Source organism: Myotis nattereri, assembly GCF_964212035.1.
Source record: "Myotis nattereri genome assembly, chromosome: 3".
NCBI lineage: Eukaryota > Metazoa > Chordata > Mammalia > Chiroptera > Vespertilionidae > Myotis > Myotis nattereri.
The window spans coordinates 143622962-143647107 of NC_138077.1; the positions used below are offsets into that span (position 1 = coordinate 143622962).

The 24146-nt window shown below is 42.7% G+C and overlaps 1 protein-coding gene across 1 annotated transcript in view; it reads right to left on the reverse strand.

Moving 5' to 3' along the window:
• The window catches only part of DCDC2 (doublecortin domain containing 2), a 180360-nt gene that overhangs the window by 92280 nt on the left and 63934 nt on the right, over positions 1 to 24146 (reverse strand). Inside the window, exon 8 of the mRNA XM_081086821.1 lies at positions 11809 to 11971. Coding sequence (XP_080942947.1) covers positions 11809 to 11971 — 163 coding nt within the window. The remainder of the gene's footprint in view (positions 1 to 11808; positions 11972 to 24146) is intronic.

Here is a 24146-nt window from a genome sequence, read left to right on the forward strand (position 1 = left end):
AAACACATGTGCAGGCATGTGTGTGCACAAACACCCCTCACCCCCACCCTATGGCTAAGTGCTACTCTGAGCAGGATTCTCTGCTGGGTGCTTATCTGTGTCTCCCATGTGAATGAACTGAGGAGCCTCTGATACTCCAATGGGTCAGGCCCCCATCCTGGTTTTATTTCACCACAGGACTGGCAGAAGAAAGAGGAAGAATAATAAATCCCACGGCTACTTCTTCCTCCCTCTACCTGTGACCATCAGGATCAGCATCTCATAGACATTCCTAACATCAGACCCCTCCCTAACCAAGCCTCAGTCTGGGCCCTACCTCAGATCCCATGATGAAATGCCCAGCCACAGTAATCAACTTTATTTTTTTTTAATATATTTTATTGATTTTTTACAGAGAGGAAGGGAGAGGAATAGAAAGTTAGAAACGTCGATGAGAAACATCGATCAGCTGCCTCCTGCACACCCTCTCCTGGGGATGTGTCTGCAACCAAGGTACATGCCCTTGACCGGAATCGAACCTGGGACCCTTTATACTGCAGGCAGATGCTCTATCCACTGAGCCAAACTGGTTAGGGCACAGTAATCAAGTTTAGTTTGCTCCTGAAAAGTAGGTGAATCATATTTCAGTCTTTGCTGTGTCCAACATACATCTCTGGAATAAAATTTTCTCTGTACTAAGCTACAGAAAACTTCAGAGATAACTTTGGAGGCAGAATCAAGGAAATGCTATGAACTTTGTCTGGGTCCTAGATGGGCCAAGAAGGAAAGAGACTTGCTTAGAAGTAATGGGTTGCAAACCAAAGCCTAAAGCTAGGGGGCAAAAATAAAAATGAGAAAATCCCAACATTATCCTCTTGCAGAGGGTGAACTAATAAAAGAACCTGGGCCCAGACCTCAGTGTCCCCACCCCTGTAATTCTAGGTCTGGCCCCTCATCCTTCACATTCCTCCTCAAACCCAAACCCACATGGACCCTTCACCTTGTGGCCTGATCTACACCAGTAATTTGATGGAAGGCAGTTCTGCATCATTTGGCAGCAAGGTCACGTGAGCTCCTGGCATTCTGAAATGGAATTTGTAGTTAACTCTCCCACTAGAAGCAACGTTGCACACTGCAGGTGCCTTACATGACATTATGAGTACAGTGCAAGAATTAAGATGCATTGTGGGTTATACAGAGCTTCATGGGCTACATGGGAAAATGTCATATGAGTACCAACATATCTGAAGGGAGGGGAATGGAGGTGACTGCATAAAGAAGGTGAAGGGATTAGCTAAAGCACATATATGCATACCCCAGGGACAGGGACAGTAGTTTGGTTAAGGCCAAGGGAGAGGAAGGCAGGGGTGGGTGGAGGTGGGCTAAGGGGGAGGGAAAGAAGGAGGACACCTGCAATAATGTCAACATTAAAAATTTTTAATAAAAAATTAAATACATTTCTGGAATAAAACTTCCCAAAGGTTTGGAAATACCCATGTAATTCAACAGCTAACAAACTTTTCCTTTTGAAAAAAAAAAGTATCTTAATACCCAACCATAGGTTACATTAAAAATATAGCCCCCAAGGCCTAACCGTTTTGGCTCAGTTCGGTTCCAGCCAAGGGCATGTACCTGGGTTGCGGGCACATCCCCAGGAGGGGGTGTGCAGGAGGCAGCTGATCGATGTTTCTCTCTTATCGATGTTTCTAACTCTCTGTCCCTCTCCCTTCCTCTCTGTAAAATAAATCAATATAATATATATATATATATATATATATATATATATATCCCCCAAAAGAAGTTTACTACAGAGGCCTCAACCCTATATCAGTGGTTTTAAAAAGATGCTTTTCTCACAGTACTTCTCTGTCCAGTGTACAACGTGGATAAGAGGGCAGAATATGAAAAGAATCTTTTCTAAAAAGGGCTAGTATTATACTCCTCTCAAACTGAGATAAACATCTTAGTGGTATTCAGCCAACCTCTAATTTTTCAACCTCCCCGCACTAAAGTGAACAGCAAAATATACACTCCTATTCTAATTTTTATCAGTAGGATTGGAATACCATAATAAAACTTCAAGAAATTACTAAAACTCCTCACAGTACTGGAATGTTGTTGTACAATATGTGATTCCAACAAGGGTCATCGAGGCATGGAAAAATGCTCAGCTTACAAATTTTTAACATACTAGCACTAAATTTGACCCATATCCCACAATAGACACTATGATTGTGATGGGCAGTTACAATCACCAAAGGAATAGAAAATCTGCATTTCTCTGTCTATGGTGACGTGGTGGCTATAGACACCAATGAATTATAAATCTTACGTGAGCTTGTTAAACAAAACCAGGCACTGCCTTTATGCCTTCTCTTATATATATTTTTCCAGTGCATAATCCCCCTCAGAGGGTGAGACTTAGGGAGAGCACAGTGGCAAAATGTGCTGCCTGTTTTATCTTGAGAATCCCTTGTGACTGGCAGCCATGCAACTGCCTGAGCTGGTTCATCAGTCGAACCAAAGACGCTCCAGTTTCAGTGGCCGTGATCTGACTCTGAGGATGGATTGCAGTAATGCTTCATGCTTGGGGCGACACAGCAAGCCGTGTGCAGGTTGTAGCTATTAGAAAATTCAAGAGCATGACTGCTCAAGGGCAGTCACCCAGCAAGGTCATAATATTCCGACATCTTTTCCAGGCACCTGCTCCCTATCATTCATCAGGCATATAAACAACACAAGTTCCTTGTGAACTGTCAGAGAACGAGGCTGGGAATGAGCCAGGCACTGCATCAAGAAGAGCACGTGTGTGTGTGTGTGTGTGTGTGTGTGTGTGTGTGTGTGCACGCGCACCCAGAAGCACACCCACACATGCAGAGAATCACATCCTTTGAAAGAAAACAAGTCTTGGTTTCGCTCACATTTCAATACTCTGATTTTTAAAAGTATTTATAATTATCAATATCAAATAAGCCATAGCAGTACAAACCAGCCTATTTTCTATGCAGTTTTTCCAGTATTTCTGTGGACCCTGTATTCACTATGCTTCCTGTGTCCTAAGCATATGAAAAACACTAAGTTTTTCCATGTAGAAAATGTGACTATTTCAAAACAATTATCATCACTACTTCACTCACAGTGGAGAGTGTAGCTAGTTAACAGCTTCTAAAACATATCCCAAGGCACGGCAACTCGAGTGCAAAGTGTAACAAAAACATACGCTGGCCAGTTAAGCTGGTATTTAAATGCAGCACTAAAAATGCATTTCACACCCAACTTCATCAATCACCAACCAATCTTACTTTGCATCTTGGCTACCAAAGGAAAATGGGATTTGTCTCCCTGAAGAAATATGTCACTGCTTTGCTTGAATTATTAAGCTTTACTATTACAGACAGAAACAGGGAGAGAGAAAAAAGAAAGAAAAAGCAATAAAATTAGACCAGGTTGCCATCTACAGACTGATATCAGCACTGCTCATTCCTACAGCATTAGATGTGGGGATATCAGTAAGCAGAAATAAAGAAAAGATCAACATTTATGACTACAATCTTAATTATAAAAAATAAGGAAGCCTACAAAAACCTTAAAAAGCCAACAAAAAAAGCCTCTTTTTTCTAATTAACTTGAGAATAGTATATAGGTAAGAGCATTTGGTCAAAAATTGGCACAATTTAACATATGTATGAAATAATCATAGCTATTCATTTTAACTATAAAATTTAACATTTTGAGATAAAACCAACTAGTTTTTAATTCCAAATTAAAAATACTTTCAACAGAACAAACTGTTTCATCTCTAAAATCAAATGTTTGCATTTTTAATTTAATATTTATATACATTGTGAAATGATCATTACAATAAATCTAGTTAACATCTGTCCCCTACATAATTATAAAACTTTTTCTTATGATGAGACCTTTTAAGATTTATTCTCTCAGAAACTTTCAAATACACAATACAGTATTAAATTCTTACATTTTTTACTCATTCTCTTGTCTCACCACATCCTTTCACTTTGCTGCAAGTCATTACTGCTTTTACTTTTGTAAAGAAGAGCCTTTTGAAATATGAATATCCAAAAGCACACACTTGGTTCTAATTACTAAAAGAGATGACCTTAAAACAAAAAGCAACTGCAATAATAAATATGAAGGCTGAAATAAGAAATATGGAGAGACAGATACTTTTAATATTATAACCTGGAAAATTTCGGTAAACAAAAACATCTGGAGAAAAATCTGATAAGGAGAAATAGCTGTTTTCAAAAGTATAGATTTAAGCTAATATCCTTAACTCACCAAACAATGATTTAATCTAGTGAATAGCACAAGTTTTCTTGGTGTGTTTTTTTCACTTTCCCTGGAAAAAAATTTAAGAATTCAAGATTCATTTTCCAGATTATATATTCTCTTTATCAAGATAAAAAGGTACAAAATGCTTCATCTAAACTATTTTATGTGCTTCCTGATCAATGGTATAAGCCTCTTACTGGGGAAAAAAGGTTAGAGAGGAACGGTGGGTAGGAGATCCACTTGATCTCTTCCTATGAGGTTTCAACCACTTAAATAGCTATAATTCAACAAAAGATTCCCTGCTCAATGCACAATCACATCTGAGAGATCCATGCATTGAAACAGGTAAAGGTGGGCAAGTGGGACCAAACCTGGGGGGTGAGAAGGGAGAAAAGTTAAGGGAGCCACAAAGACACAGCCCTGAAGCAGAGAGCTCACAACGGGTAGAGGAGAGGAATCAGGTTGGGGCTGGTACTCCCTTCAGCTCGGAGGAGTGAAGAGATTCAGTGAGAATTCCTGTAGGAAGGGACAGTTCAAGCTATGGCTGAGCTCAGTGACCTGGGCAGGGACAAAGCACAGAGGTGCAGTCTCGAGTGTCTGACCGTCAGCATTCAAGACATAAAAATAAAGCCACAGAGCCTGGCTGCCTCTTAACCTCCCAAAACATGCCTCCCTTCACCCTCGTGTCTGGTAGCAGAGCACATTATCTGAAAATCTTAGGACTGGTACTACAGAATCACTTTTTCCCTGAGTAAAGGGTGGACTTTGTTAATAATCCCAGGTTCAAGTGGGGTGGATGGGGGGATGCCATGGAGGTCCACTGGTCGCCACTGTCAGGAGGGTAAAGCAACAGAAGAGGCAGCTGGGTTCCCCCAGCTCACCCTACCCCTATGTATTGCAGCTACACTGCCTGTGGCATCTGTGTCTGCAAGAGGCAGCAATGGGATTTCACAAATTTGAGCCACATCACCCACCATATTCCCCTGCAGGTTAGTCCTCTGAGCCTGGGGTCACCAGATCACAGCAGAGGCACCCATATTCCCAGGGAGCACAGGCCACTTTCCGCCATCCCAGGGAGATCTGAAAAGCCAGAGAAGTGCAAGAGAACTAAAAACAAGCAAACAAACAAAATCTTTGTGATTCAGCACCACCTACTGGAAAACAATAGAAAGATTTGTAATTATCAATCTATTAGAGAAGTACCATTTATACAAAGATGCCTGGACAGAAAAAGAATCCATCAAGCACCATGAATAATCAAGACAACAAGGCAGCCCTAGCTGATTTTGCTCAGTGGATAGAGCATCGGCCTGTGGACTGAAGGATCCCAGGTTCAATTCCAGCCAAGGGCACATGCCTGGGTTGTGGGCTCGATCCCCAGCGGGGGGTGTGCAGGAGGCAGCTGATCAATGATTCTCTCATCATTGATGTTTCTATCTCCCTCTCTCTCTCCCTTCCTCTCTGAAATCAATAAAAATATATTTTAAAAAAAAAAGATAACAAGGCAGCTTAGAAATAAAATGTTCCAGAAAAAAAACTTAGAGACATGGAAATACATGACTTAAATGATAGGCTACAACATTGCAGTTCTGAAAAAAAAAAAAAAAAACAAGATGCAAGAAAACACAGACAATTTAATGAGCTCAGGGGAAAAAAAAAAAAAAGAAATCAGTGAATAAACTGAATACTTTACCAAAAAGATTAAACATTAAAAAAAAAAACAGAAATTCTGGAGATGAGGACTCAATAAAAGAGATCAAGAATGAGCTAGGGAGCATAGGAAATAGAGCTGACCAGATAGAGGAAAGAATTAGTGATATCAAAGATAGAAATCTAAAAATGATGCAGAGGGAAGAAGAGAGAAACTTGAGTATAAAGAAAATGAAAGAACTCTCCAAGAACTATGACTCCATCAGAAAAAGCAATATAATAATAATAGGCATACCAGAAGATGAAGAGAGGTAGAAGGGAATGGAGAGCCTATTCAGATAGTTGACGAGACCTTACCAAACCTATGCAAAGAGCTGGATCCTTGAATCCAAGAAACAATCAGATCACCTAATTACCTCAATCCAAAAAGGCCTTCTCCAGGGCACACTGTATTAAAACTATCAAAAATTAATGACAAAGAAAGAATATTCAAGGCAGCCAGGGAAAAGAAGAAAGTAACCTATAAAGGAAAGCCCATTAGCTTATCAACGAACTTCTCAGCAGAAACTCTACAAGCTGAAGAGAGTGAAACCAAATATTCAAACTACTGAAAGAGAGGAATTGCCAGGCAAGAATAATATATCCAGCAGGATTCTCTAAAAACAAGGAAAGAGCCAGCATAGGCTCTCCATTCCTTTCTACCTCTCTTCATCTTCCAGTATGCCTATTATTCTTATACTAGTAGCCTGGCGCACGAAATTCGTGCACATTAAAAGGAAATTAATTAGCAGAAATATTTTAATATTGCTATTTGCCCTTTATAATAGAAGTGTGAGAGATGAAAGGAAATTAGTAAAATGTATATGAAAAATATATAAATTTATTAATAAATAAACAGTAACAAAAGGGTATAATGACAACAGAGGCATGATATAAAAACAACAAAAACATGATATGAAAACAACAAAAACATGATATAAAAACAACAAAAACATGATATAAAAACAACAGCGATGCAAATGACTGATGAATTGATTAAACTTATTCTAATATCTCCCTGTACACAACATTAAGAGTGAAAACACTTTCAGAGTGCTTGACTAATTTCCCTTGTGATGAAGTATTTACAACTTTAATGTCACATGATCTTCAAACTCGAGAGAAAGCAACATATAACTGACCATGTGCGAAAACGGGTTCAGGTAGGAATATTCCTACTCTGTCTCAAGTTTGCCCTTGTGATTTATTAATAATCATCACAAATGCTGGCATCACGGGAAACTATCATCGAATTAATTTAAATGGGAGGCCAGTGTCAGATGGGGACAAAGCAATTCTTGGAATCAGAACAACCTTTCCCTCTGCAGATCCTGTTAATACTTCAGCTTTGATAATGTTAGGTCATAATCTTTTGATAATAAATCTGGTACCATTTCAAAGACCCCATTTACTATTAAGATTTCTTAATGGCATGATGATTGCACCACTTTCAATTTTAATTTATGACACAGCATTCCTGAAGGAGTAATACTATTAAGAAATTCGGTGGGAAAATTTTCCTTTTCAGCATCATCTGTGGAATCAATGGAATCATTACTCAAATATGTGTGAAAATCTCCTTCGAGTATATTCAAAATTTCTTCATTTAATTTTTAAACTTGCTCATTTTTTGGACAAATAATTGCATGTTTAAATATATTTTTAATATTATCTATAGATATAGTATTTCCAAAGGTAGCTTCAATAATAGATCCATTACAAATCATTTCACAGGGGATTTCAATAATATCCATTCCTAAATGAAAACTGCTATCAAGTTTGCCATCTCCAAGTTTTACTAATGATTCACTATAAGAAGAATCCTCTGATCTCATATTTGTTGTAAGAGACAACTTTCTGAAACATCCCCAAACATTACAGTACTTTAAACTCATTTTTACTATGGCCGATAGCATGCGGTACAATACTGAAACATTGTCGAAAATCTCCTCCAAGAAGGAGAACTTTGCCACCAAATACAACATTCAAATTCATAATTTCTCTTAGTAATCTGTCTATGGTGTTTATAGAATGACTGGATGCCATGATGCATTCATCAATAATGAAAAGTTGGGCCTTTTTAATAGTTTTAGCAACTTCACTGTTTATATCAAGTCTAGAAATTGAAGTTTCATTTAATGGAATTGGTCATTTATATTGGGAATGAAAGGTTCTTCCACTGAGAAGTAAATTTGCAGCAATTCCTGTAGACACTGTGGGTAAAACAGTACCCTCACAACCTCTAATATAATGTATTAAAACTTTATTGTGGGGAGCCACTACAGTGTTTTGGACAGGTTCAAGCCTTGGACTGATGAGAGGGCACAGTCCTCTCATTGCCACATGCAAGTCCCATCTTGGAGGGCAGGGCCCTCCCAGCACAATTATAGCCAACAGCTATAGTTGTAAGCTTGAACCTATGGTCCAAACACATGGCCCCACATGCCTGAGTGATGTAGGCTTGATAGAGTTCAGGTGCATGTAGTTGAGTAGGATTGAAACCCAGGAGAATGTTGTAAACATCTTGATCATGCCCTTACTTTGCCTCATGGCATCTGCTATAAAATAAAGACACAGCTGTGGCAGTGGTCACTGTCTCTCAGAGAAGCAGTGTCCCACTCAGACCCAGCTTTCATTCACTTGTCTGTCTTTTCTAAGCCTTTCAGCCACCCCCACTCGGGTTCACCCTTGGCCGTGCTGGCATGGCACACTTTATAAAGATATGCCTCCATGCTCCGAGGGCAGGTTCCTGCCTCAAACCTCGCCCTTACCGGAAATAGCTCAGGGAGGGTGTAGCCATTTCCAAGACAACCCCTACAGGACTGACTTCCTTCTGGTTGGTCGAGCCTCGGGTCGTGATGTTACACCCAGGGTTTTTATATAAATAGACTAGTAGCCTGGTGCATGAAATTCATGCATGGGGGGGGGTTGGTAATCCCTCAGCCTGACCTGCACCCTCTCCAATCTGGGACCCCTCAGGGGATGTCCGACTGCCGGTTTAGGGCATTCTAAACTGGCAGTCGGACATCCCTCTTGCAATCTGGGACCGCTGGCTCCTAACAACTCACCTGCCTGCCTGCCTGGCCACCCCTAACCACTTTGCCTGCTGGCCTGCTCTCTCCCAACTGCCACCCTGCCAGCCTGATCACCCCCAACTGCCCCCCCCCCCCCGCTGGCCTGCTCATCCCCAACTGCCCCCACCACCTTGATCACCCCCAACTGCCCTCCCCTTTTGGCCTGATCACCCCTAACCACCTCTGCCTTGGCCCACCACCATGACTTTGTCCGGAATGACATCCAGAAGGTCTCCCGGTCTAATTAGCACATTTCCCTTTTATTAGTATAGATTGCTCTTTCTGATGGAGTCATAGTTCTTGGAGAGTTCTTTCATTTTCTGTATACTCAAGTTTCACTCTTCTTCCCTCTATGTCATTTTTAGGTTTCTATCTTAGATATCACTAATTCTTTCCTCCATCTGGTCAGCTCTATTTCCTGTGCTCACTAGTTCATTCTTGATTTCTTTTATTGAGTCCTTCATGTCCAGAATTTCTTTTTGGTTCTTTTCAAAAGTTTTAATCTTTTAGGTAAAGTACTCATTTTTTTCATTGATTCTATCATTTCTTAGCACATTTAAAATATGACTTGCTTCAATATTCAATATATTTTTGTTATTTTCATCCCCAAAGATACAATTTTTGTTGAAAACTGTGGATTTTCACAAAAGCAAAAGTACTGATAATTCAACTTTTTAATAAAAGTTACTTTCCTGTGAAAGAGGGAAATATTGATACAGCATCTTGTGTCCCCAAATTTCTACAAATGAAATACCTGATAAGATGATGCTTCCCTTTCTTCTGAGGGACAACTACTAAATCTAAAGACTTTAAAAAACATATTGGAAGTAGGAGTTGGGATCTTCAAGAACTAATAAGAGCCTCACAGAAAATAAGCAAATAACATTTTATTAAAAAGCCTTTAATATAAAATAATTCATGAAAAGTTTAAAATGGGTCCTGTTCCTTAGTGAGTTTTAAAGTATTACAAAGATTTCTTTATTTTGTAACTTCCATCACTCACTTCTCAGTATTTATTAAGTGTCTCATATCCATAAGATATGTGCCAGTTGTTGGGGATTAAAAAAATAAACTAGTAAGACAACCCAGCCCTAGTCAGTTTGGCTCAGTGGGTAGAGAGTTGGCCTGCGGACTGAAGGTTCCCAGGTTCGATTCCGGCCAAGGGCACATGCCTGGGTTGTGGGCTTGATCCCCCATAGGGGGCATGCAAGAGGCAGACGATCAATGATTCTCTCTCATCATTGATGTTTCTATTTCTCTCTCTCCCTCTCCCTTCTTCTCTGAAATCAATAAAAATACATTTTAAAAAAAGACATAGCCCATGGCCTTGGGAGCTTCATTATCTAGTATACATTGATTAAACTAAAATACTTTTAGTGCTCAAGGTATGGCTAGCTTTTTTTCCTTTAGTGTCTGCTAATACAATAAGCATTCAATAAACATTTGTTGGCTGAATTTCACCCTGGCATCCCTGTTTCATGGTCACTGAAAAGGATTTCACAAACTTAAAGATAAGCAAAACTTTAAGGTTAAATTTAATATGAACCCACACTTTGCAGATGGCTAATGGGGCACAGAAATGTTAAGTGACTTGTCCAGGGTCAACAGCAGAACTAGAACAAGAATTTAGAACACTCGGCTTCCAGCTAATCTCCATCATTTCAACCTTTGAAGATTTAAACACCCTCTACTCTTTCTTCTCTCTGTAATTAGCTCATTCATTTAGCCTGTTCATTTAACTTAGTCTCAACACATCTTCCTTTTAACTCTGTACTCATCTGTGCAGTATTCTCTAAACCCTCACAGGATTTCATGCTGTCTCTTCAATTGTGAAGCCCACCTTAGCTGTAACTTCAACGTGAATCTTCATATAGACTCTGAAATGAGTTGGAGCTCTTAGGCAAGAAAATAAAGCTCTGGCCACACATCTGAAACCTTATCGCATCCATCCTCTTCCTAGGCGCCCCAGTGTGTCCCCCTGAGGTGTGTGTGGATGGATCCCAGGAGGAAGGAGAAGCAGTCACTCTGCTGGGCTGTGTCCCAGAAGCCCTCTGCCACAGCATCATTTCACTGTCATGTGCTCACCCCACTGAGAACGCACTTGTAATGAAACCCATAACAGCCTGTTGTCACAAAAATCTAATGGGAAAATCCACAATTCTGATGTCATATGTCCTTCCTTAGTTCATCACACTTTTATCCTGAAATTTTGTCCTAATACAAATTTTTAAAAAATTATTTAGACAAGCTTTTGCCTGGTAATGTAAGATACATAACTAATTTTGGTATATATTGTTTATTGGTAAAGTTTTGTGTGTTCTCTTGGATATCAGCAAAATTAGTAAAACTTTTTTTGGGCTGGGGGGAGTGATCTGTGATTAAAAGGTAATTCATAATGATTGTGAACAAAGGTTGTAGACACACAAGAGACACCAACGTCAATAGCAGTTGGTAAAAAAATGTGAATTAAGCACTTTCAGTAGGAACACAGGATGTTACAACTTACTTCGTTTTGTAAGATCGCAATAGAAATGTTTTATCTCAAAACACATTCCTTTGTAGCACAACCTCTAATTACAAATAGGAATTAATCCTGAAAAGCAGCATCTCTCACATACACATGGTCTTCTGTGAAAACTCATGTATGACAAATAGGAATATCTTCTGTGTGCCCAGAGGAACAAATAGACCTATTTAAGCATTAAAATTATATCCAGCCTTAACATAAAAATAATTAATAGCAACAATATAATAACAACAATAAACTTACCACTGTCTGGAATTGGTTGTGGTGAGTTCTTTAACTTTAGATTTTGTTTTCCTTTTGTGGGTTTTTCTAAATTCACATCCTCTTTTTTCCCTTTCCTCTTTGGGGGCTGAGGAGATGAGTTGTCACTGGATCCCACAGTTGACTTAGATTGGCGATCATTTCCCTAAGTGGCAAAAGATTAGACCCTTATTATTGGCTAATGAACTCCCAAAGTGATTCCTAGTGAAGAAAAAAGAAGTCATTAAGTAGGCATTAGGTAAATAGGGCAGGAGCCAGAGATGGATGCATTGTGCTGATTCTGCTTCGGTCCATTTTAATACCTATAATTAATTCTTTCCAGTGGCAAAAGAAGGGTCTGGGAGAGGAAGAAGAATAAAAATAATGATTGTTGATTAGTTAATATTACCATGTATTCTATAAAATTAAGTCACTCAATCTTCATACCCCTATGAAACAGGTACTATTGTCACCCCATTGTAAAGAGGAAAAAGGAGGCTTAGGAAGTAAGCCTTGTCCAAGGTTACGCCCCCAGCAAAGAGCACAGCAGGCCCTCTGCCCTAACCATCCCCTCCCTCCTGTGCTTTCTGAAGAATCAGCAGCTACCTATTAAATGCGGAATAGGGACAATCCTCAGTTTGATCAGTTAATCAAGAAATACCTTCTTGAGAACCAAGATGGTGGCATAGGTAAACACCTGAACTTGCTGCCGTGCACAACCACAACTAAAAGACAAAACGAATATCATCCAGAACCACAGGAAGGCTGGCTGAGTGGAAATTCTACAACTAGAAGGAAACAGCAAAGCACATTGAGTCCGGTTGGAGGTGCAGAGGTGTGGAAGTGCAGAGGTACAGAGGCACACGGAAAAGGGGCTGGCAGCTGGGTACGCTGTTGTCTTTTTCAATCAGTAAGGAGATACAAGCTCCCGACTGCTCTGAACTCCAGTTCTGGGTGATAATTTGGGGACCCAGACTCATACAGAGGGAAACTGGACTGTCTGGCATCGGGCCGGAACGTGAGGGCGGCTTTCTCGCAGAGGTGCTTACAGCGGTCATTATTTCTACATGGACACAGACCCTGGGACCTCTCCGAGGCAGAGCAGACTGGCAGCCATTGTGGTTTGCTCCACCCTGGTGATTCCCTGAGATCCGGCCCCACCCAATTTACAACCCCACCCAAGCTTTGCGCAGAGGCTTTTGCATATGAATGGCCTGGCCTTTCTTCGCCTAAAAAACTGGGCAGACACAGTGAGTGCCACAGCCCCACTGAAGCAACTCCTACCCCATAAGGGTGTCTCCAGCACAGAAGTTCTCCCATTGTAAACATAACCGGTCCTCACAGCCAACTGGCTGGGAGGTCAATTCCTCCCAGTGATACCAACAGCAATCAAGGCTTAACTACAACAGGACTGCACAAAGCCCATAAAAGGGTGCACCAAGAGTGTCTACCTCAGGTGATTAGGAGAGCTGAGCCACTGGGCCTTATAGGACACCTGGCACACAAAGCCACTCTATCAACACAGGGAAGCAGCCAAAACAGGGAGAGAAAGAAACGTCACAAACGAAAGAAATGGAGGAAAGCAAACTACTGGATATAGAGTTCAAAACCACGATTATAAGGTTACTCAAGAATCTTCTAGAAACCTCTGATAAATATAGTGAGACCCGCAAGGATATGAAAAAGGACCAATTAGAAATTAAGCATACACTCACTGAAATAGAGAATAATATACAGAGATCCAACAGCAGACTAGAGGATCCCAAGAATCAAGTCAAAGAAATACCTTCTTAACTAGTTGTCACTGTGAATGTATAGAGATAGTCATTTGAAGAGACATACACTGCGCTTGTAGAAATCTCCAATATTTACTCATCTGTTGGTGACTGCCATGGTCTCTATGAATTGCAAATCCAGTGCAACATAGACCCCAGCAGTTCAAGACCACACGTCCACATTTCTGAAAGGCAGCACTGATGATCACACCTCCAGTGGTTGCCTCTAGTCCCCGAATACTTCTGGAAATGAAGACCTTGCATCTGCAAAGTGGGCTCCTCAGCAGAAAGGTGGGGTTGAGTTTCAGCGGCTCATGTCACTGGCCTAAGTATGGCTCCTGTGGAGCCACGTAATAGCCACGACAGTGGTGGTTACTGTGAGTGTTCAAGGGGCAGCTGTGCTGATCTCAGCTACTGCATGGCCACTGCTACAGCAAGAGACTCCCTCCTAACAAGACAGCCTTGACTCTCAGATGCTCAGGTGCTAAACTTACCTGAGTGTGTAGAGTGTGAAGCTACAGGTAACAGAAAAAAAAAATGTAAGTTTTAGAAATCCAAAATACCTGGCTCAGAGCCACTGCTCTGCCAGTGATCACCTATGTGAACTTGGGCTAGTTCCTCCCTTGTTTGGCCTGTCTCCTCATCAGTTAAATGGGGTTAATGTACCTGCCTTTAGGTCTATAATAAGAATGAAGTGGTCCAGTTTATAAAGTAACTGGTACTGTGCCTGACATAGTATTCATTCAATGAGCATCAGAGTGCTTTCTATAAGAGCAAAGAGATCATATATTTTTCTTAAAATCCTATCAAACACACATATTGGGTGCAATCTTTATGCAATATTTGTACTATGCTAGTATCTAAAAATAAATATAGCAATATTAAATAAACAAATCTGCCTGGAAACCTATTATAACTGCTCATTTTAAACATTTATATATTCAGTCATTCAAAAGTATTTAAATAGTTTTAGCCATCACCCAATTAAGAACAGCAAAATTCACAGCCTTATAAATGAAGTTATTTATGCTATTTTGTCACAGCCTACAAGAAAATGAATTATGCATAGATTTATTAACCGTATAAAATTTGTCTGAATCTATAACACTTTTTTGCATAATTTAATTTCCTATTCAAACTGCAATTTAAACATACAGTTTCCATTTAATCATTGAATTAACTGCTACCAGAGTTGTGGTGTGTTTTTATTCCTTTTCTTTTCTTCAATGATTCTCTCTCAAAAGGCCATAAATTGCCTGGCAGATGAAACAGATAATATGATTATAGAGGATATTCTGAAACTATCAGCCAGGTCTCATATTCCGGTCTATTTCCAACGATATCTATTCATCCCAAGATTTAAAAACTGTAAAAGCCTTGAATGGAAGGAGTAACCCCTCTAGCAAGCCTATGGGAACATTCAGAGACGCTGTGGAACTTTCAGGGACTAAAACGGAGCCTTGTGAATGAGAAACTTTGCATCTTGGCACAACAGGTTCTACAGCTCTCTGGAAACAGTCTTGTTCACAGGCAGGTATAACAATGGAGAAGCAGAGCCCTATCCTGGAATGGAATGCCTAGGGGTTATATAATTTTAAAAATTCTCTTGTTGAATGTTCTGAAAATTCTGCCTTACCACATTTCTGGTAGTGACACTCAGAAGGGTGATTGTGGATCATCAAGAGAGACTAGTTGATTCCAATAAATATATAGGGCACGACTTTGGACACTGTTGCTCATGCATTCATTACTGAGTAATGACTAATCACCAGGCACTTTGTAAGAACAAAAACTGAGAAGAAGGGAAAAATTGTTTTGTAATTAGAAGACTGGTTAATAATTTAAATGCTTATCCTTTTAAAAATGTTGATTCACCTAAAGTGTTAATATAAAAAATATATAAGAAATTATATACATACATATGGAGATATATATATATATATATATATATATATATATATATATAGAGAGAGAGAGAGAGAGAGAGAGAGAGAGAGAGACAGAAGAGAGAGAGAGAGAGAAAGGAATGAAGAAGGAAATTTTCCTCCTTTTTGGGGACATCCACCTGTGGCTAATTACTTGGGCACATAGACAGTCATTGCTATTTTGGGAGCAGAGTGAATAGGGGAGTTTTGCCATCTCACACAGCCGTGCCAGTTGATGAAACAATGTTATCGAGTAGCTCTTATGTGCTGAATACCCATTAACACAAATATTTATAGATAGATATCATTGTCATCACTTTATAGATAATAAAGGAACTCAATTTCTCAAGATTACCCAGGTCTGATTTTTCCGTCACACAGGAGCTGCTTGATGCCAAGGCACTAGAAACAGCTATTATGTTGTCTGGTTCCCTTAAAAAAGCTAGCGGGAAGTGACACAGTGGAAGGGATCTAGAAGCAGCCTATTTTACAGCATGTCCTATGCAAAAACTTGACCTCAGTGATACTTAAACCACTGTCCTGCCTTTTGCCTCACACACATCTCAGCTTATCTGACAGGAATAGCAAAGTTCTAGCTCAAACTAGCAAAAAACTATCAAGAGCCCGGCTGGTGTGGCTCAGTGGTTGAGTGTTGACCCATGAACTAGGAGGTCATGGTTCCATACTCAGTCAGGACACATGTCTGGGTTGCGGGCTTCACCCCCAGTGGAGGGTGTGCAGGAGGCAATCCATCAATGATTCTCTCTCAGCATTGATGTTTCTAACTCTCTCCCTCTCCCTTCCTCTCTCTGAAATCAAAAAAACATATTTTGGGGGGGAAAAAAACCTTACAAGAGCCCTTCCATCACCCTCACTCTACTGAAACTTGGATTTTTAAGTAGTTCCCAAAGCAATGTCCAACAAAACCCAAACAGCTCAGGTTTACTTCATTACTACAGAAACTCATTTCCAGCCCCCAGGAAAACCTGTCATAAAACATCAAGTTTAAAATAATTCTGTGAGGGTTTTGCCTATTGGAGCAGCCACCTGTGTCTCAGGGACGCACTTGGGAGGAGGACTTGAAGAGCAGCAACTGGACAGGACTCAGGTGGTGCTGCTCTCACTTGAGCGTCTGGTGAGAGCAAGTGTGAGAAGCCCTCCCATTCACACTGGACTCAGTTTCTCCACCAGGTAAATGGAGTTTTAGGAGCATGTGGAACTTTTCTTGCTTCACAGTGACTTTGTGATATGTGGATAATCATGTGGATGTCTTTTAAATCAAAATCTTAACAATTATAATGTCTTAATCTGTAAATTATTGATCACAAGATGTATTAACCATATGGTCATAAGAAAAAGAGTCTTCGGCTGTAACTTTCAAATACTTCTCTGATTTTGCACCTCTCCCACTAGAGGGCGATGTGATTCTACACGAAGCTGCCTCACAGCTAGAGAACAGACTTTTGCTGATGGGTTTATTTTTCAAACTTTATAAAACTTAAGACAATTCACTTAAATCTTCCTTTTGTTTTCAAGGTTAGGGCCACAACTTAAAAATATTCACAATTTCCCTGGCTGAGTTGCTTAGTTGGTAGGAGTATTGTCCCATACACCAAAAGGTGGCAGGTTCGATTCCTGGTCAGGACACATGCCCAGGTTACAGGCTCGATTCCCAGGAGGGGATGTGTGGAAGGCAGCCAATTGATGTTTCTCTCTCATCGATATTTCTATCTCACTATCTGTCTCCCTTCCTTTCTCTCTATAAAAACATATTTTAAAAAAACACACAACAAACAAAATAAAACATATCCTCAGGAGGATTAAAAAATGTATAATAATAAAAGCGTAATATGCTAATTAGACCAGACAGCCAAACCACCTTCCAGATGTCATTCCTGATGTCCTTCTGGATGAAGCTGTGGTGGCAGGGGGGCTGAGGCAGAGGCAGTTGGGGTGATCAGGCAGGGCAGGCAAGTGGTTAGGGGTGATCAGGCAGGCAGGCAGAGGCAGTTAGGGGTGATCAAGTAGGCAGGCAGGTGAGCAGTTAGGAGCCAGCGGTCCCAGATTGTGAGAGGGATGTTCGACTGCTGGGATCGGGCCTAAGCTGGCAGTCGGACATCCCCCAAGGGGTCCCAGATTGCGAGAGGGTGCAGGCTGGCCTAAGGGTGCAGGCCCAATTTCGTGCACCTGGCCTCTAGTATATAATAAAAATCATCCCAATTTGCTCATTTCTGTGACTTCCCCAGCACTTGGAGTCTGTATCAGGGTGGCTTCTGGTCTTGTCCTGCTTTGCACAGGGCATTCCCTGGCTGATTTGAAAGGATCTGCTTGACCCCAGAACCCCTCACTCCTCACATTCCTACCACAAGGGTGGAACTCTGCTGACCAAGTCACTGATGTACCAGCAAACTGTACAAACTGCGGCAGCTTTCTCTCTCTCTCTTTAAAGTTCTATCAAGCCCTAACCACACTCCCCTTCATTATGCAATAGAGCAATCCCTAGAAAGCTGTGTGGAAAAATGAATTCCTAAGATCCAGGTCTGTGTCGCCTTTGATGTGCACCATGAGTTCAGGGATGCTTTCCTGCTGATTTGGCAGTGGATCCCCAAGTTTAAAGCCAACTTTCTCAGAGTCCAGTTGACTCAATCCCCCAATTCAGTGCCACGCTGTTAATGCTCTTAAAAACACATGCATTCTCCAGGGAACCAATTGATTAAAGGAAAGGAGTAAATGAATCCTTCTGTTAAAAATAGAGTTTGTGACTCTGGAATTCTGACCTGAGATGTTCTCTCTGTGGGGTTCACTGCCAGTCATGCACACATCCACTAACCAGGTTTTGAGAACCTACCATGTGCCAGGTGAGGTGTTCCTCACTGTTCAAATATGGCCTCATAAAAGAGGCCTACCCCACCCACAAGTGTGGGGAGCCACCTATTGTCTTCTCTAGCAGAGAGGTGTGGACAAGGAGCCCGGGATGCTGGTGATCCTTGAGCCCTGGCAAAGGTCAGAGCTATGCACCCACTGTTCAGTGGAGACAATGGTAGCTGAAGCAACTTCTCCACCAGATAGTCATGTAAATCCTTACTGATAAGCTAGTCTGTCTGTTGCTAGAAATTGCCTGCCTAAGGGCTATGGGTGTATCCCACACTGAATAAAAGGGTGGCAAGGCCTGAGCCAAGGCGGAGTCCTTCCTCTTGGGATGGGCTCCCGCGTGGCCCCCCAATTTCCAAATTATTATTTCTTGTCTCATCTCTTTCATTTGCATGCGGCCCCTTCTCCAGAGCCCAAACCCTGAACCACGCGGGACATGGGTCACTTCACACAACAGGATGTTATGGCACTTTCTCTCCCCATGTCTTTTTTTTTTTAATATATTTTATTGATTTTTTTTTTTTTTTTACAGAGAGGAAGTGAAAGGGATAGAGAGTTAGAAACGTCGATGAGAGAGAAACATCGATCAGCTGCCTTCTGCACGCCCCCTACTGGGGATGTGCCCGCAACCAAGGTACATGCCCTTGACCGGAATCAAACCTGGGACCCTTCAGTCTGCAGGCCAACGCTCTATCCACCGAGCCAAACAGGCCAGGGCATCCCCATGTCTTTTTTAAAAAATATATTTTTATTGATTTCAGAGAGGAAGCGAAACAGAGATAGAAACATCAATGATGAGAGAATCATTGATCGGCTACCTCCTTGATGTCCCCAATTGGGGATCGAGCCTGCAAACCAGGCCTGTGCTCTGACCAAGAATCAAACAATGACCTCCTGGTTCTAGGTCCACACTCAACCACTGAGCCACACCAGCCAGGCTCTTCCTGTGTCTTAATGCATTTTTCATCAAGCTTCTCACTAATACCAAATATATTGTGTATGTGTTTCTCTTTTTCCTCCTCTATATGTTCAGTGTTTTCTCAGGAATCTCTGCCTCCCCCTACCCACCAAGCACTAAAACGTACTCAATAAATGCCTATGATGAATGTATCAACCAATAACAACAGACCATTACAACATATTCAAAGAAGAATTATCATAGAGGCCCATTTCACCTGCTGCCACCTGTCCAAGTCACCTGCATCACATGCCTGGGCACCAGCTGTCCCACAGCCTCCTGCTCCTATTCTTGCCCCAACTCACTTTCTGTAGATACCATGGTCAGAATGGTCTTTTCAAAATGTAAATCAAATGGTATCACCCTCTTTGTCTAACCCTCAGATGCTATCCTATCAAGGAATAAAACCCAAACTCAGGTTCAGGCGCTGCCTGCCAATTTTATCTCAGACCACACTGGCCTTCTCCCTGCCCTCATTTGCCAAGCTCATTACCGAGGGCATTTGTAATTTTTTCTTTGCTGTAAAGACTCTTTTCTCCCCTGCCCCAGCTTTGTATAACAAGCTCTATCATTAAACTCTCTGTCTCAGAGAACTTTCATCTGTAGCTGCCCTGCCACGTTTTATTTTACACATTGCACCTATACCATCTGATAATGTAAGTTCCATCAGGTCTGAAACCTGCCTATCTGTTCACCATTATATGCCTGGTACCTAGAGTAGTTCCTGGCACTGAGTAAGTGCTCAATAAATGTGTTGAGTGGATAACTGAATGAGCAGATGAGTGGATGGGCAAATGTGCAGCCTGCCTTGGGAGTATTGTGGAAAGAGGAACAAGCTCTGCTATCATGTTATTTTTCTAAGTCAAAGCATGGGAATATAACTCTGAGTCTTTTGTTTCTATGAGACAGAAGTAGTCTGTCATTGCCTCTCATATTCCTCAGCACTGTTCTTTCATTTTCATCATGTTATTATCTGCGTATTTGTGAAATCATTTAAGCTTTGTCTCCCCAATTAGTCCACAAACTAAGAGAAAGCACCATGTCTCTTTGCTCATCACTGTCTCCCTGGGGCTTAGTTCCACCCCAAATACATGGAAAACCTAATCAATCATTATTAGATGACACAGTATTCACAGCACAGATTCTAAATTGCATGTGAGTGCCTCCTGCACATGAATTTTAAAGCAGAAAACGCATTTTTAATAAATATTTTAGACATTCCAAATTACAGAATAGTAAGCACATACTAGTCATTCCAAAGTTCATTTTTATTGTGAATGCAAAGAGTTGAGCCATGATCTTGGTTCTGACATCACCTTTCCCTGTGACCTAGGGTCACTTATTCAACTACACTGAGTCTCTGTTTAGTCATCACTCTTCCAGTTATAATGGGAGAATGAATGAGCTCATATTTGCCTGGCACACAGAAGAGATTCCACCCCAAAGTCGTGAAGAAGAACAAGAGGACAAAATTTCCAAACCCTAAATTCATGGGTTTATTTAGCTTTATAGTGGCTAACGTATTTTTCAACTATTAGAATATTCTCCATCTTCTTTCTCTCTATACCCTTATTAGTTGTCTCAAACCTGGGTCCTCTTGTGGTTCTCACTGCACTTTCTCTCCAGGTGCCACTCACCCATCCTCTCACTGAACAGCATGGTGAGGCCTGCTCCTTGCCAGGCTGTGCTGGGGTCTACTACAGTGACAGGGGTCTGCTCTTCAGCTATGACCATAATGTGGATGAACTTGCAAATCTACATCTGATGACCACATCAGGTCTCAGACCCCATCATTTATAATTGCTTGCTGAACATATCTACTAGATTTCATGATCACACTTCCAACTTAAGCAGGTCATTATTTTTCCTGACTGCCTTCTCCTTGGCCATTGTACTACCATTTTCTCAGGCAACCAAGCTCAAAAACTTGCAGTTATCTTTGGCTCCAACCTCTCCAATAACCCCATCAATCACCAAGCAAATCTTTCATTTGTTCCTAAGTAGTAATCACCTCCTGCTACTTCCACCACCTACCCAGTCTAGACTCTTATCACTTGACTACAGGCTCAGTGCACAAAATTCATGCACAGGTAGGGTCCCTAGTGGCTGCCGGCTGCCGGCTGCCAGCCAGGGCCTCCCTTCCCTGGCTGCCTGTCGCTGCAGCCGACTGGGGCAGGGACAGCGGGGGCAGGAGCCACTGGCAGTTGGCCAGCTGGCCCTGCCCCCTGGCCGAACTCCCGGTTGAGGGGATAATTTGCATATTAGGCTTTTATTATATAGGACTAGTGGCCCGGTACACAAAATTCATGCATGGGGGGGGTGTCCCATCTGGTACCAATCTGGGACCCCTCGGGAGATATCTGACTGCCAGTTTAGGCCTGATCCCACAAGGAGTCTCACAGGGATCAGGTCTAACCCAGCAGTCGAACACCCCTCTTGCAATCTGGGACCACTGGCTCCTAACCGCTCACCTGCCTGCTTACCTGATCACCCCTAACCACTCTGCTGCTGGCCTGATCAACCCCAACTGCCCCTCCTTGCAGCCTGATCACCCCTAACTGCCCGACCCTGCTGGACTGATTACCCCCAACTACTTTCCCCCCAGCAGCCTGCTTGCCCCCAACAGCCCTCCCTTGCTGGCCTGATCGCCCCTAACCACCTCTGCCTCGGCCCCACCACCATGGCTTTGTCTGTAAGGACATCTGGAAGGTCTCCCAGTCTAATTAGCATATTACCCTTTTATTACTATAAAATAGAGGCCAGGTGCATGGGTGGGGACTGGCTGGTCTGCCCTGAAGGGGGTCCTAGATCAGGGTGGGGGTCCACTTCAGGGGTGGGGTTGGCCTGGGCAAGGGGCCTGGGGTGGTTTGCAGGCCAGCCACGCCCCCATCGGGGTGAGGGTCCCCACTGGCCGTCATGGCCGGCCTGGTCAAGGGGCTGAGGGCCATTTTCAGGCTGGCCACGCCCCCATCAGGGTAAGGGTCCCTGCTGGGGGTGTGGCCAGCCTGGTTGAGGGGCTGAGGCCATTTTCAGGCTGGTCACGCCCCCTTCAGGGTGAGGGTCCCTACTGGGGGACATGCCTGGCCTGGGAGAGGGGCTGAGGGCCGTTTGCAGGCCAACCACACCCTCATTGGGCTGAGGGTCCCCACTGGGGGCAGGGTGGGCCCGAGCAAGGGGCTGATGGCCATTTGCAGGCTGGCCACATCCCCCTTGGAGTGGGGGTTCACACTAGGGGGCATGGCCAGCCTGGGTGAGGGGCTGAGGGCTGTTTGGGGTCAGCTTGAAGGCTAGCCAAGCCCCCAGCTTTGTCCAGAAGGATGTCTGGAAGGTCTCTGGGTCTAATTAGCATATTACTCTTTTATTAGTATAGACTAGTGGCCCGGTGCACAAAAATTTGTGCACTCGGGGGGAAGGGGGGTCCCTCAGCCTGGCCTGTGCCCTCTCGCAGTCTGGGACCCCTAGGGAGATAACGACCTGCTGGCTTAGGCCTGCTCCTGGGTGGCAGAGGGCAGGCCCAATCCCTAGGTGCAGCCCCTGGCCGGGCTCAGAGCAGGGCTGATTGGGGAGTTGGGGCGCTGCCCCCTGTCATGCACAGAGCAGGGTGGATAGGTAGGTTGTGGCCCCGCCCCCTGTCACACACAGAGCTGCAGGGCGATCAGGGGGTTTGGGCGCTGCCCCCTGTCGCACTCATCTTGGTGCTGGGGGGCCTCACGGCTCTGCTGATCCCGATGCTGGGAGGCATATTACCCTTTTACTATATAGGATAGAGGTCTGGTGCATGGGTGGGGGCCGGCTGGTTTTCCCTGAAGGGTGTCCTGGATCAGGGTGGGGTCCCGCTTGGGTGCCTGGCCAGTCTGGGTGAGGGGCTGAGGGCTGTTTTCAGGCTGGCAGGTGACTGAAGCTCCCAACCGCTCTTTTTTTTCCTTTTTTTTTTATTCTGGGCCAGCTTTAGCTTTGGGTTCTATAATCAAAACACTGTTTCAACTCCAGCTCTGAGATCCCGGCTGGCTGAAAGCAGCGATCTGCGTTTGTTCTATAATTGAAACAATGTTGCGGTCCTGCTGGCTGAAGCCCGGCTGGCTGAAAGCAGGTTTCTGGGCTTTTGTTTAGCTTCTATATTTGTAACAATGTTTCAAACTGCAAGCTCAGAGGCCTTCAGTGGCAGGCGGGGAACGTTAGCTTCCTCTGTCACTGAAGCAAGCAAGCCTCATGTTCGCTTCAAGCTGCCTGGCTGCCGGCCGCCATCTTGGCTGGCAGTTAATTTGCATATTGCCCTAATTAGCCAATGGGAAGGGTAGCAGACATACGGCTAATTACCATGTTTCTCTTTTATTAGATAGGATACAAAGGCCATTGCTTATAATTGTAGCATAACTGACTTGTCATCTATGGCCTCTCATCATGTTAAGTCTTTCTGCACATAAAAGATCTGACCTTCCTAGAATTGATTTGGATTAACATGTTCACCTCTCAGAAGCCTCATGACTGCCCTCTACTTAAAGATAAAGATTAGACTCCTCATTCTGATATTCCAAGTCATCTAACACTGCCATCACCTACCATTTTGAGCACATCAGCCTCCACACCACAGAAGAAAGACCTTCTGTTCCAGTCAGCCTGAGCAACTCATTGTTCCCTGAGGTCAGAAGCATAAGATTCCTTCAGGAAGGCCCTCTGGTCGCAATCCCTCCCCTGCCAGTTGCTCAACAGAAGCCTTTAGAAGTGGTACTCCTATGATCTGCTTCCTTTTCTCATTTTTAAATGCAGTAATAATAGTACCTGCTTCATGGGGTGAAGATTAAGTAAGTCACA